Source organism: Mycteria americana, chromosome 6 (assembly GCF_035582795.1).
Source record: "Mycteria americana isolate JAX WOST 10 ecotype Jacksonville Zoo and Gardens chromosome 6, USCA_MyAme_1.0, whole genome shotgun sequence".
Classification (NCBI taxonomy): domain Eukaryota; kingdom Metazoa; phylum Chordata; class Aves; order Ciconiiformes; family Ciconiidae; genus Mycteria; species Mycteria americana.
Window position 1 is genome coordinate 35,617,444 of NC_134370.1, and position 15,846 is coordinate 35,633,289.

Genomic DNA, 15,846 nt, shown 5'->3' on the forward strand with positions numbered 1-15,846 from the left:
GACTATGTTCCTTGAATTGGTTTTATTTGTCCCAAAAGCTTTCAACTTGGCCAAGTTTGGGAGGAGTTTGGTTTTTTTAAAACAAGGAATAAACTACTTTCCTGCCAAACCTACAATCTCTAATGCAAAGCATGCTGCTGTGACTGCCGCCCACAGAAAAGGTCACGAGGGCCTATTTTTTTCTTTAGTTTCATTCTTGTAAATAATTGGACCAGTCCTGACTAAAATTCCCCCTCCTCAAATTGGCATGTTTCTTTTCAAACATTTGGGACCCGATTTTAATATTTTTCTCCAACCCTCCTCTTTCTTCAGATAAACTGCGTTTTAATGGTGATAGTCAAAGTAGAAAATACTAAGATATGAGATGACAGCTTCAGCATCATGAGACAAGGAAAAGGCTGGATCCTAAAAATGCTACAGAGGATGACATAAGAGGATATGGTAACAACCTTAATAGATGCGTCTAGACACAGTAGAACTGAAAATGTTGCTTAAATTGCAGACAACAGGAAAATGGTAATAACGGAGAAGGTAAAGAAAACCAGAGAAGGGAGGGGAGGAGAAAGGAGGGATAACATGACTAGATTACAGCAGCTAGCACTGCTAGAGGGTTGTCCGTAAGCCACTGAAAGGTTTGTGCCAAACGCAAAGCCTCCGTGACCAGGAGCAGATCATGCCCCAGGAGACGTGACAACAGTCTCTGCTGGCTGACCACTGTCCCACGGGGCTGAGGTGGCGGCACTGCCAAGGCCTCGCGGTGGATGGCACGTCACTGCCCGAGGCAGCCTGTCTCTCCTCAGGCCACACTGCATCACATCAGGTGAACAAGTGGATTTGAACTGCAGCTTCTCCTTAGACGAGGAGAGCTAGCCTGCAAGGATGTTGGGATTAGATTCATCTCATCATCTAAAATACTCCTAATTTTTCTAAGCATCCAAACATTTGTTTGAGAAATTATATGAAACTATATATATATAAGACAAAAATACAGTTCCTGGAATGATGGGATGTAAATGAGCTTTGTGGCTGATGGGCTGGCAGTTTCATTTAGATTACTATTTCAATATTGCTGGGGCTTTGCTCAAGTATTGATTCTGTACCAGTGTACACAGAGGCTTTTATAATTGTCTTATTAATGTTACTCTAATGAAATACAATAAACAACCTCAATTTTAGTTTCCTTTTCATATAGCCCTAATTTGATTTCACATCACCTCTCAATCCAGTTTTGGCTGCAAATTTCATCAACAGACTATTAACTCACGTTCTATCTGAGGATATTAGGATAAAACCTAAAATGATTAACACTGACATACCAACTTACTATCTACAGAATTCCATGCATTTCTTTTTTCAGTGTCCTTTCTCTGTGGCCCATAAGAATAATCACATCAAATTAAAAAAATCCACAGAAGGAAAGACACAAGTTTTTTACTGTAACTTCAGTATTATACTTACCATATTCGTTTGGTCTTCTCATCTTAGTTTTATCAACGAAACCAGAGAGCAAGCAAACCTCAGCACCATCTATACAATATCAGATTATTTACTGCTCCCCTCCCAATCTTACTTTACAGAATGACTGCTTAAGCATTTTTGTCTTCAAATTGCTCTACTGCTTGCCTGGGGATTTTAACCCAGGCTCACAGAGGTTAAGTTTCTGCCCCCCATTGCTAGGAATGCCTCTGCAGAGCTGCCTGTCAGTTCTGCAGAAAGTTAACGAATATACTGCAAATGCACATAGTATTTCTATTACCAGCAAGATAGAATAAATTATTTTGGCTCAAACTCATACTACTTTTCACATAACTTGTATCTACAGTGTAAAAATGACGTATGCGTTTGCTGCAACCTTCCAGCACTAGAATCAAGTTACAAAATCATAACTGATTTGAAAGGCACTTTTCAATCAGGGGCGAGGGTGTGGGGTGGAGGTCTGAAAGTATTCTTAATCTGTGACAGAACTGTGAAGAACTACAAGCACAGACAGATATCGGAGAAGTTATCACACGTAATAGTAACACTAAGAGCACAGAACAGTTTTAAACACACTAAAAGGTGTGTGGTTGCCATTCATACACACTTATTTTCACAACAAATTTTACAAAATATCTACATTCAGACTAATGATATTCAGCTTTTGCTGTAATCACTAAGACATCAAACAAGTTAAGAACAGTCTGAAGAACTCATGCACAGCTTCTTACATAGTCTTGTTTTCTGGAATTAACAAATACTTCCAAAAAATAACTTCCAAGTTAGAAATATATTCTCCTTTACATCACAAATGCTATGGGATGAGCCCCACACAACTAATGGCCTTAAACTAGCTAACACAGAATAAAAATAACACAAATTTCCCACATAATTACCTTGCATAAAAATCTCCTGAACCTTTTGTTCCTTTACCCAGGCTTTTACCTCCTCATGTAACTGCGGGTTATCCCTGAGAACTGGGTTTAGACTGTCTACGTCGTCCTAAAGTAGAGATTAAAAAAAGAACCATATGTTATGTTTACTTGTAACATTTCTGTTTATTTTCCTAGATGTATTTTACAGTACAATATTAAGTAGTTTGATGCTAATTCTACTGATTGCCTACAAATCCCTGTGTTATTTTTAGAAAAAACTTAAAAGTGCAACACAGTACTAGAAGTTATTTCATGGGAACATGGTATGTCAGATCCCACATGTGGCCAGACTTGTAAGCTATTAATAGGATCACACTTTCATAAGTACTGTCTTACTACAAGGTAAAATTGCTCTCTAAAGACTTCAGTGTTCACAGGTATGCAGAAAGAATTGTTTAAATAACGATTAAATGAATTTTTTTAAAAAAATCTATTTTCCATATCTGTAAAATTTAATATGGACATATTGAGCATAAACATAGATATAAAACCCACAAAGATAATGCATAAGAGATAGCTGTATTTTAAGAGAAACAAACATTCTGAGAGAAACACTGTTACTGATTTTCAAATATGTAGGCCTTTGTTAATTAGGTAATTTCAAATAAGACATGCTTTAATTTTTATTGTATTCAGTTCTCCTGGAAAAGATTCTTTTTCACTATTTGAGTAGGACATCATCAGGGAAATTAAGATATATTTGGTGGCACTGTCCTCCTAACAAGGAAAAACCAGGCACAAAATCTGGTTTGTATGCTTGAAAGCATGGCTTAAATCATCATTCATCTCTAGACTTTTAGAATACCTATTTCTCTTTATTTCAGAGCAAACTTGTTATTTCTGCCTTTGAGGCTGTGGCAGAGAAATAAAGCTGCACCGCAGCCTGGCAACTCCTTGTGCAGAAGGTGGTCTTGGAAATCCGTGAGCTGTAGGAATATTCATTTGTGCCGAGAGAACTTCAGACAGCTAAAATAATCAGAGTGATTCTCCACATACAAAATGTAGAATGTTTTATCAGTACTGCAGCTGAGATCAAGTAATTTCTTTCCTTGATCTCCAACAAGTTCCTTGATGTTTCACAATTTATTATGAAGAGCTCCAGCCACAGAATATAAAGATACAAGCAACACCCAGGGAATTGTGCATTGCTGCCAGGCCCTCAAGTGACATGAGGAATTTCTCCCTATTCATCTGGATGAGATTACTCCTGCTAACCCACTGATCACAGGATGTCTATTTCAAATTCAAAATTCACTTCCTGATACTTGAAGATTTGCTGTGCTCCATTATGGAGAATGCATCAATGCTTCAGTTATTAGAGAAAATTACTCTCTCTCCTTATGCTTTTGAAAAGGATATGGCCTCGGATCCAAAAGGAATGGTCAAGATTATCTTTTTAATACATGTAAAGCGGGACAAAGTAAAAGTGAAGAAGATCAACAGGACCTCTACCACCAGGTTAAAAACACCAACCAAGCAAGCATTTTGCTAGCATTATCAGAGGCACAAGAGGGTCAACACTAAAATTTACTGAAGGATGGCAGACTAGCAAAACCCTTTCTCTCCCGAGGCAATCTAAAAAAGGTATTAGCTGTTCTACTTTCCTGTTCAAATCCATTTTTGCATTGATTCTACATACAGAAGCAACACCACCATTGGAAAGAGGGAATGATTTGCCAGGGGAACCCAACAGACCCTGGAACTGGAGCTGTGTGGTGATCAATTCATCTGTCCTCCTTCCCACGCACTCTCTTTCACAGCAGCTGCAAGATTCCTGTAGCAAAAATTTCCCCTCTCAGATCCACAAGCATTAGACCTAAGCAATGGACTGAGGCACTGCAATAGTGGAAGTCTGGCTGACTTAAAAATGCAGTTAATATGCAGAGCTCGTACATTTTTAATAATTCCTTCAGTCTCATCTATGAAAATTTTTATCTTCGTTTCAAGGCTATACACATTCATTAGGTACCATGAAGTCAGACCTGTTACTCAACATTATGTTACTTCGATGAGTTCTTTATGCAAAGTTTTTGAGTCTCTATGTCATCTTGAACCACTTTTGATTTGTTTCTGAAGGCAACACACACCGCTGCTTTTCTTTTTTTAGATTTCACATCCTTCCTAAGTATCTCTGCCTTCTTTGAACTTGACACTGAAGATACTGGTGATCCTACAGACAGTATATTTGAAGTTTTTTTGTTCTGTCTCCTATCCAGATCCACGATGTATCAGTACCTTTGAGAGTGCTTGGTGTGAACGCTTAGAAAAGGAGATGGCAAAGTCCATTTTGTACTTCTTTCCTCCCTCTTGGAGAAAGATGAGCTCATCTCAAAGATGAGCTACAAAAGGCACAAATGAGGTCAAAGATCCATTACACAAACTGCACCCAGGTCTGACTGGGATTACATAGGGGATACCAAAGAGAACCCAGGATTTCTAAACATATACACACACACAAAACACACACTTAACATATCATCAATCACAGGGGGGGAGTGTTTTGCTTCTAGACATGAACATGCTATACATTGGTCAATAGAAATCAGTACAGCAAAGCAAAATTGCAACTGACAACTGAAGCTCAGCATCAAGATACTAAAAAAAAGTTCCTGAAATCTCAAAAATCCTGTTCTTTTGTGCACATATTACATATATCTATGAAAAAACGTGTGTGCCATGACTGACCTTCTTCCACCATTAATCTTAAATCTGAACATCTAAATACCAGGAAATTAATTGCATAATGTGTTAAACTGTAAGGTGATGGCCTTAAGCACACTGTTTTAGTGCATGCCACAAACTTTGTCAAAACAGGAGACAGGGCAACAAGCAAAGCTGATGAACTTGCAGTCTCTTACCTGTCTTAGCACTGAAGACGAGCAGATGACTCTGCAGTGCCCAGTCTTTTTCCTTACCCTGTATTTATATTGCTCAACAGAGCAACTCTTGTCTACAGATTTGAACCTTGGCAATTACGACCTTCAGCTTTCCTCTCCTCCTGAGTTGAAGTAGCAAGATTGACAGACTAACCCGCAGAAGAATTAAATGCCCTGTAGGATTTTCCTCCAGACTTTTCCTCATTTGAAAGTAGTTTCACTCACAAAAACAAGTACGGTACCCTCTCCTAGACTAGTTTTTCCACAAGTCCTGGAATACCTCCTCCAGGAGGATGTTAATGCTGCTTTGAAATCCTTATGAAACGCAAATCAGAATGCAAATCAAATAAATGTGACTGCAATTTTCTTCTTTAAATCTACTGTAGGAAGCTCTTTATGTACTTCATACAGCAGTGCCCCTTGCTCCACAAATGACTATATGCAATACTGGGAGAAAACAAAGGGCATATGAGCTAGAAAGATATGGTCGAGATAATCCTTCCTGCCCTTCTGGAAGACAGTCACATGAAGCAACGTGACTATCAGAAGCTTGCCAATCTGTATGTCAGGTTTTTTAGATCTTTGCTGCTATTCTTCCTTCTTTCCAGACCAAAAGAAGAATTCACTTCTGGTGCAGTAGACTTTCTGCTTAATTATCCAAAGAATACTTGAGTCAGCTGCATGTCTCTCTAGGTGAGAATTCTCACCTGCTGGGGACATGCTCGACTGCTAGGAAGTCCTGAAAAGAATAAAGAATAAAATTTCCCCAATAACAAAGTGATCCAGTATTTTTCTGAGTATGCTTGTTCTTTATTCTGCTGCAAAATGATGGAACAAGTTGGAAACTACAGGCCATACTATCAGCTTAAGGTACCATGCTGCTCTAACCAGCAAGTATAAATCTTTGTTCAGAGCTGCATTTTCAGAGAGGTTATTCAGACAAACATGTCTGAATAACCTCAGAGAGGTTATTCACAGCCACAGGTGAACAACTGCAGATCACTTACAATGCTTCTATATTCCTTTAAGTCAAGAATCAAACAGGAATTTCAAAGACAGTACCCACAGAAAAACAAGTCAAAATCCAAATACATACAGAATTCTCCTACTCACGTCCCATCCACAAACAAAATACCATCCAGATCTGAGAGGCATCCCTGGATGAGCCAAACCTGCACGTTGCCCAAAGAACATACAAAGTGCCTTCTGAAAGGCTCATATGACCGCAAGCTCCTTTTCCGTTTTGGGCAGCCGGGCACGTGTATGGTGGGAACGCCTGCACGTTTCCACAGCCCTCTACCTTCTCAACAAGATGTGCACTATTGAAGCAAGATGTTTCCGCAGCATTTTAAAATACTTCTCCAAGTCATTCTTCACAAACTTGAGAGGCAGAAACGAGTTCATTAACAGAGAGATGAAGCCCTGGAGCACAGAACAACAACTGAAAAAAAAAAAAGGATTCAAGTAGCTGCCCCTACCCCCAATCACACAGCCTGCATGCTGCTTATAGGAGGGTATAGAAACTCCAGTCAGCTCTCAACTCTCCATTTTCAGTGAAGGAGAAGAGAACTGACAATATGCATTCCAGGAAAACCAGTCCTGGAAAAACAGTGGCTTTTGGCACTAGAAAGGCTTAAATCGTAGCCCTGAAGACCAAGCCTCAACACACACTGTGTGCACTAGAACCTGCAAACGTTTATTTGGGAAAGCGCCTTCCTTGGCCACGGTGTCTCTGCATTTGGCTTCAATGCATCAAGGACATCTCTTTAATATCAGTAGGAACTCATTTCAGCTAGTGTTTTACAGAGAAAGACTAAGTAGATTTTGCAGTCCTCGCAAAGGTCAACACCACATTAGTCCTCACCATCTGTGGCTGAATTAACTGTAGCCTCCCCTGGCTGCTTAGAGGTTTTCTGATAATTTAGGACACGAATTAAATGAAAACTAGTATATAACCAACTTGAGAGTCCTGTTTACAAAGTTTACACAGTATGTGCTGCACACGGAAATAAGCATTTTGTTACTACTTTAATGGTAGAGGGACCACGTTTAAATTCAAACAATGCAAACTAAAAATTCAGAGATCAAAGTGTCAAAAGCTTGAACCTTCAGTTTTCTTCTTGTTTCATGAGTGACTATCTTGAAATCACTTTCTATAAAATGAGCTCACCACCTTTTTTTTTTTTTTCCTTTTTGCACCAAATCATTTTTATAACTGCATGGAATTTCAGCTGCATAAAAACTCAATTTGGAAATTGCAGTCTAAAAAAACAAGGAACAAGATTAACACCTGCCTACTGATTGCCCCAACAGTCTTCAGAGAGCAGTGGCAGCAAAAAGTATTGTTTTTAAAATCTAGACTGCTGAGAATTTATACTAGTCCTCTAATGCCATCTTTTAGAAGATTATTTTCTCCTATTAAAAAAAATTCTCTCGTTTTCATTCCTTGATAACTAGCCTTCCTTTTCTTTTTTCTTCCTCTTTTATCTTTCACTGATTTTGTCACCTGACATATCTGATTATACCACTGATCTGTAATGTCTTTGACAGACTATAACTTTTTAACAAACCTTCAATCTTAATATTGTCCTGCCTGACATCAGAGTAAGCAGCGAAAAAAAAACCCACAAAACAAAACAGTGACATAAAATCTGGATAGGCAGAATACCAAAGATCTTAACAACATCACCCATTAATTAGTAGTATCCCTCTGCCATGCTACAAGACTTTTTTTCCACTCGCAAAAGATAAGAATCTAACCAAAACACAGAAAAACCAGCAGCAACTGACACCCTCGAGGGTATCACCAGGCAAGCACTGCTGAGGCCACACAGACCACACCAAAACCCTACAGGGAAATCATCAAATTTAGCCGAGACTAAAGTACACAGATCTTCTGTTGCTTCGCCCATCTTTCTAGACACGTACGCATGCATGAAGCACTGGTAAACAGTATAGTCCTTATTCCTTTCTGCCAAGTGAAAGGCTACCCCAGCTGCCACGCCACTGCAGCTGGTGGGCAGGAGGTCAGAAAGGCGCTGAAGACTGCAGGGCTGTGCTGCTCCGCACAAGCCAGCAGAGAAATGCCTTTCCAGAGGGCACCGCTCCAGGGTGAACACATCGACCCAACCCGCCGCGTGCCCCTGCAACTAGGGCAACCTCCCTCCTGCTCCAGGCTTCTCACGAAGGGCAACGCTAGCCAGAAACACCAAGGCTACAGAAGGCTAGAAAGTTTTTTGGGGAGATGGTAACTTCCCAGTTTACCTTAAACGGCTTTGTCTGAGCAGAGAGAAGAGGCTTAGGCTTACCAGGCGACGCTAGTGCTTTCTATGTAAACCCAACCCACACTTGACCTATTTTCTGCTGTTCTGAGCGCACGGTCACAATTTACCTCATTCAAACCCGGCAGCTGCTGGGCTACATCTGAACCAGTTAAGTCAAGCTTGAAGGCACAACCCTGACGCCTAAACCAGAAACAAAGTCGAGCTGAGGTCAGCCCTGCTCACACGTGCGCAGAGGCATGCCACATGGGAAAAGGCAGGGACGGGCAGTGACGCTCTCCCTACGTGCAGAGGCCAGGCAAGAGCAGAGGGATAACTAACCCCTTCCCAACAAGGGGCTCTGAATGCGTTGTTCAGAAAAGGACAAACATTTATAGATATTTCGGACCACAAACATTTAAGATTAGGGGTTATTTTCAGTGTCTAACAGCAACAACTATGTTTCCATAAGTAGAAAGTTAAAACTACAGGGAAAAAAAGATGAGGACTAAAAATTTAGTAATTTTCCAACTGTCAGTAAACTTAACATCCCTCCGGAAAAACTATCAACAATTTTTCTTTTGCTCCCCACTCTCCCCTATGCCTAATACTTCTCCCCACACACTCCTACTTTCTTCCTCGTTTCACCTGTTCAATAATTAAAGAGTTGACACTGATTTTAAAATTTTAATTAACGGGTTTGAGCATCATTGCACCAATTAGTTGAAGAATAACTCACACCCCTACAAATACCAGAAAATTTCTATTAAAAATAGAAAATATCCTATGGAAAAACAAAGTTAGGAACATAAATATACAGGAAAAAACCTGACTCGTAGTCCAATATTTTCCCTGGTTTTAACTCACAAACACAAAAATAAACAAGAGATATTTGCCTTCCTATGAGACTACTAATGCCACAAGTGAAATGGGCGTGCTGGAAAACTTCCTTTTTACAAGTCGGCTCATTATTCCTGTATCTGTAGATGAGAATCTAGTACGGAAAGGCAGAAAGGAAACGAGAGCAGAATACGGAACGAGCAAGCAGCAGGGAAGCAAGCAGCCACCAATGGAGAAGCAAAACCAAACCTGGGCCAGGCAAGTATTGTCACAAAACCACCTAAAAACTACTCTAGTGACTTCTAGAATAGTTTTGCATTTGAAAATAGAGATTAAAAAAAATAGATGACCCCTATGCTCACAGGTTATGTCACCCTCTCTTTGAGCAGCTGGGACAATCTGGGTCAGAAAAGCAAAACCTCATGGAGTGACAGACATCTCGTTTAGCATCTGATCTAAAGACTTCCCCAAACAAGTGGCTCCTACCCGCAAACCTGGTGGGCTGTCAACTTCCACTTAGAGCGCTGCGGTGACCGTTTGTACTACTCACATTCTTCTCCACATAGAAATGAATGAAAGGTCAAGTGAATAGCACTGCTCCATGTCCATCATCTTCCTCATTTTGATGACACAGCCGTACATTTGCTTTTCTTCTGTTTTCCGCTCAATCACATTTCCTTCCCCTTCCTCACTGCATGCTCCATACGTTTACCACCACCATCTCAGCAACATGCAACTTTGTCCTAATTTTGCATCCTGTTTTATCTACTCCTAAGAGAAACAGGGAGGGAGTACTGGTCCTACCCCACTCAGCCAGTAACTCCCACGTCACATGGTGATACTGGAATAAGCCTTTGAGTCACTTACCAAGCAACTCAATGCCACTATGGGAAAAGAAACCTCAAAGTGCAGACATTTCCCTGAAGCAAGCAATTAGCAGAGTGAAGTTGATGCTAACAAGGGGAGCAGTTAAGTGAGTAGATAGGAGAAAAATCTTTTGTATGTTGATATTAAAATTTAAACTGAGACCCAGACACCCTGTGAATTGTGAACTGCTTTCAGAAGGTATCTAACAACTCTCCAAATCGTATCAGCTGAAGGACACGCTGTATGGATGGAGGTATCTCTAAGCAAAAAAGAAAGTACATTCTGTTGATCAGCAGTTGTCTGGACTACTGGGCTGCTGGAAAGGCAGCCTAATGCCCCCAGAAATCAAGCCAAGAGATCAGTTCTTGCTCAGACACTGACCATTTTACAGAAGACACATCTTCCTTGCATCAGGGACAGCAGAAATTACTTGCGCAGCTTGAACTGGCAGAGTTGAAAAGCTGTATACCGCCGCCACAGATAATGACAGACCGGATAGTTCATCTTTTATCTCATGGTAGTTACCTCCACCAAATCTTTTATCAGTTGCATTACGCATCAACACAGTATTATTTGACAAGACTACTGATAACTGAGAGCTTACTGTATGAAAGAGCAAAGGGCCCTCAATTCAAATCTGCAGAAGAAAACTGTAAAACACTATCCAGTACGTGGCAGACTGACGACAGCTCCTAGAATCAACACCACCTCCTAGAAACATGCATCAGAGTATCTCACTCTCGTGAATGACACTCTGCTCTGTAATTCGAACTACCACCAACTTAGATTACCAGCAGTCACAGAGCTACCCACTCTCTTCTGCAAATATCCTCAATCCTATTTACCAAATAGGAGCTCTGCGAACACACAACTTTCCAGCTCCTTTCCCCCCATAACTCATTAGGATTATGGGCAGAATACAAATCCTTTCCAATAATAAAAATATCTTTTTTTTTTTGGTCAAGAGGAAAGAATACATCAGATATCTTCAAAATGTTCTTGAAAGCCAGCTTCAGGGAAGTTTGGTCCACTTATGAAATTAATGTTTTATTTTCAAGTGGTTTTCCACGGTTTGTTTGAAAATCTGTCTTAGAACAGTGCTACATAACAGTGTTGGCCAACATGCTGATCACATTAAAGTAGTTCAGAATAAAACACATTTCTGTCACATTTTAAACGAGTACCACTATATTTGCACAGAACTTTTCAAAGTTAATTTCTAATAGGATTTAAGGCAGCACTGCACAGAAGCAATGCATCTGGGTTGGGAAAACAATTAGCACATTTTCTTGCAGAATTTCATTCAGAAGAACAAACTTCTCTGGTCTCAGGGATATGGTGCAGAGACTCTCCAATCGTCTGGCTGGGCATACAAAAGCGAGCCCATCACTGTGCAAACGTGGAAATGCTGCCTCTGCTCCAAGACAGCATCAGAAGCAATGCAGTCATCATTGTGTGCTTTTTTTTCTGCTAAGAGCTCCGTTCTGACCTGCTGGAACCATTTGAGGAATTTTCCCTATAAATAACAGAGGTCTGACCAGCTGGGATGTATATCATATTTGGATTAACACTACAGCTCTCTGCAACTCTGGAGAAAGCAGCAGCTGTGCCTTTTATAGAACAGATGAATAATGGTCTTGCAAAGAGGAAAGATTAAATTGCTAATCAGAAAACAGGGACGTTTCAGTTGTTGCTGCAATAATCTCCTTGGGGTAAACTTAGGAAAGTCATTCAGTGTTTCAAATTGATACAATGCTCATCTAGTTCACAATATTTTTCCATCAATAAATCTACCAGCACACAGAACCAAAAAATTCCTATTAAAAACATAATTCAAGACTGAACTACACCACTTGGGGGTGGGGGGGAAACCTGTCAAGCACCATGCTTTAGCCACCAAGTCTTATGCATCCTGATATCTGTTTCAACCTGATTTTATCTGTTGTATATCAAAGTGGCATGGAGTGGTGAAAAAAAGATAGCAAAAGGGCAGAAAACATTCACACTGGGTAAAAACCCTGCCTCTATGGTTGATATATAATTTCTAAACTGTATGCTTAAAATTCACTACTAAAAGCATAAAGTACAAAATAATTTGTGAGATGCACAGAAATTAATGTGCTTCAAACCCACTTGCTCAGCAAAAGCAGACTAAAATACTACTCCCAGTAATGCTGGCAGACAGACACAAGAAGAGGGGGATGCAGGGAAAAAACAGGAATAGTTAATTTTAATTCCATTCAAAAGACAGGAAATGTTTGCTAGATTGAAGGGGGGATCAGTATTTACAAACAATGGCAGTAAAAAAACCCTTTAGAACTATATTTAATTATGTAGTATACTGTTAAAAAGAAATTAAGTTTGATCAAGAAACGTACTGTACACCAAGCCTTCTACATCAAAACAAATACTGCACTTCTTGTTTTATTAGTAAAGTTATTCCAATGTCTAAGAAAATAGTAAAAGATTCATACTTGGTTTTAATTAAAAAAAAAAATAATTCAAGTTTGTATAAAACTACTTGAGTTTCTCCCCAGATGTCTGGCCTGGAAAAGGAATTCCATATACACACCTGGAACTGCTATAGCTCTCAGCCTCTACTAACTGCAGCTTGCTGAAGGCTGTGGAGCAGTTCTCATGAAGCACTAACCCTAGACTACAGATTAGTACTTCTATTAGGTGTAATTTCAAAAATACATTTTGTAAGAAAAAGTTATAGCAGCCCTGAACAAAGCGATGTTGTATCAGAGGAAGGAACAAAAGCAAACAAAACCACAAGCACTTCATCAAATGAGCTATTGTGTTTAACACGTCAAGCTAAAGCTTAATTCTGGTAAAAACAAATTTCAATGAAACTCAGTTTCCCCCCTACCTGAAATGCAAGAAGGCCTACTCTTTTCTCTCCCTGGGTAAGCACTCTCATGCAACCACTGGGGTATTTTACCCTCACTCATGCTTCAGAGTTCCCCAAAGCACTAAGGATTCCCAATTCCAACATAGAGCAACTATCTGGGAAAGCAACAACATACTGGCAAAGCACCATCTGGTTATAAAGCGAAATGGACTTCTCTCAGAGCTGACTGTGTCTGGATTATGAAAATAGCGTTGGTCAAGAACATCACCTAAGAAAAATACTTTAAATTTTCACTTTTAATAAATCAAATGTGAAGACTGGGAATTTTAAGGACACAGAACCGAGGATAAAGCATCCTTCTCTTACTCCAGAGTGGTATTTTCCATGGGCTTTTACTGGTGAAAAAAGTAATCATTTCTGATCAAACACAGGAAGTTCCTTACCCAGAAACACTGGATGGATTTGTAAATTCAGTAATCCCAAGACTGCTTTTGAGAAGTACTGAGATACTCAGTGAAAGGACTTGATCTTCACCTTCAAAGAAGAAACAAGTTTTGTTCCATCTGTTCTGTTTTGAATTCCTAACTTTTAAATTACGTATTTCAATGCTATCTCCTGAAGTAGGATTAATGAAGTTAAGCAGTTTAACCAACTGTGATTTTTTAAAAATAGTAGGAAGAGTAAAACAAGTTTCTCTATGACAGTGGAAGGAAACCTGTTTTCCTATGGATTTGAGACCTAGCTCCACTATAGCAACCTCAGCTTATCCCAGGGACCTCACAACTCTTTCCCCTTCCTCCTCATGTACGTTCCCACAGCCTTCAGCATTTCCACCTGAACTCCCTCCTACTAACTGGAGGAGCCACACTATCTGTGGCAACTATGCCACCTGCCTCTTGACTGATGGCCTCCCCTCCGTGCTGCTCATTTCCCTAAGGCTTGTCAGATCTGGAAGAACTCCACTCCTGCACCAAACCTCGCTGAAAGAGACAAGAAAGTGACTAAAGCACTTATTTCTTAAGAAATCAAGGTAAAACAGAAAGGTACAATTTTATTCCACCTATTTTGAGAATAAAGACAGATTAAGTGCTCAGGGAAGCAGCTCTTTTTCAAACGGAGGCACAAATACAGGCTTAGGAGACACGATGTACATCTCCCTCTGACTCTACAAATGGAGGGTGCCAATCCCTCCTCCCTCGTTCCTCTCTCCTTGTGAGCATTCCGATGAAACTCTTCTGTCCCACATGTGTAACTGGGAGCAAGGACTGGTATGAGTCATCTAACCCACTTCTAGCTGGATGCAGCCTTTTGGTTCCCCTCACGTTGGAAGCGTACACTTAAACATAGATGTGTCAGTAACAAGCTGTTTAGACCATCGCTCTTTACAACGCTGCCAGAGAAGCCAGCTGGACTGCTTATGGGTGGTCCAGACACCAGAGACATGGGAAAGAATAGAGACGGCTCTTAAAGACAATGCTGAGAAGAGTTAACGATGCAGAAAGTTGTGTGTGCCTCTGTCACCCATGCAGGAAACGAAAGCGGGAGGTGAGGACATGACAGCCACAACCGCCAGCTGGCCGGCACCAGGAGTTCCCGAGCTGCTTCTGTCAACCTCAAAGGGTGGGACCAACCCAAAAGCTCCTGCCTGCCTGGTCAGTGGACGTACAAGTTTATGGGAAAAGCAATTTTCAGCTGCAGCAGCTATTTATAAGCCTGAAGTTTCAAGCAAGAGAAGTCTGAAAGATGAGTGCACTGTATGATTATGGGGTGCTTAAAATACAGACAGAAAAATATTATTTTATCCCTGTTTCAAGATGTTTAAAGTATTTTTTTATGTGTACATGTCATTACTACACAAGCCACGTTACACAATTGGCTTGCTCTTATGAGCAAACAAGTCATGAAACCCAAAAGCATCCAGGCCTGAAATAGCCAATGTCTGCCCATAATAAACAGAAAAGGAGCGTATCAGAGTTGCACTATGCCCTTTTCTCAAGCCTTACTTCATGCCATATAGAACTTGAATTTGTAACAGATCAAGTAAGATTAGCGCAGTATGAGATCCTGAATCTGAGGTACCTATTTCATGATTAGTGAGAAAGTTTATTATTATTATTATTACTTCAACAACCTTGAAGGTGTGTTAGACATTTGACCTGTCAGCTCTCAGACATGCAATGCACATTTAGAAAAAGAGCAAAGTACACACGCCTATCACTGTGCATGTAACACCACCCACAAGTGATTTCTCAGTACCCTATCTTTACATCTGCAACCTTCAGCACAGAGGTAGACAAGCAGACCTTACAATTTTGAAACACTAAGGCAACAAGGCTTGTCTTAAAAAAAAAAAAAAAAAAAAAAACCCAAACAAACAAAAAACACACACACACCAACAAAACCAAACCCCAAACACCGAAGAGAAAAGAAAGAAAAAGTTGTCCTGAAGGAGAATGTGCATAAGTAGGGTGGAGAGACTCCCCCATAGAGAAGAACTGAAGTGTGTTCTTGATTCATTCTTAGCAGGGTTTTTTCTTTTTTTTTTTCTTTTAGCCCAATATGCAGGAGGACTTTTTGAAGACTGTGTGCGCACCCTTCCACTTCCTTCCTTGAGTGGTGAAATACCCTCTTTGTAGGAAGTTTAATGATTGTGAAGGAACTTAATTTGAATTCTTTGCCCTGGCTCAACTATGCACATTTGTTCCAGTGCTGTGTGCTCACAAATCCTTTGGAAATAT

General features: G+C 40.2%; 1 protein-coding gene across 5 annotated transcripts in view; it reads right to left on the reverse strand.

Moving 5' to 3' along the window:
• Nucleotides 1-15,846, reverse strand: part of JMJD1C (jumonji domain containing 1C) — a 168,344-nt gene that overhangs the window by 37,384 nt on the left and 115,114 nt on the right. For all 5 annotated transcript variants that reach the window (XM_075505300.1, XM_075505299.1, XM_075505303.1 and 2 more), the window contains one exon: nt 2,373-2,478. In XM_075505300.1, coding sequence (XP_075361415.1) covers nt 2,373-2,478 — 106 coding nt within the window. The remainder of the gene's footprint in view (nt 1-2,372; nt 2,479-15,846) is intronic.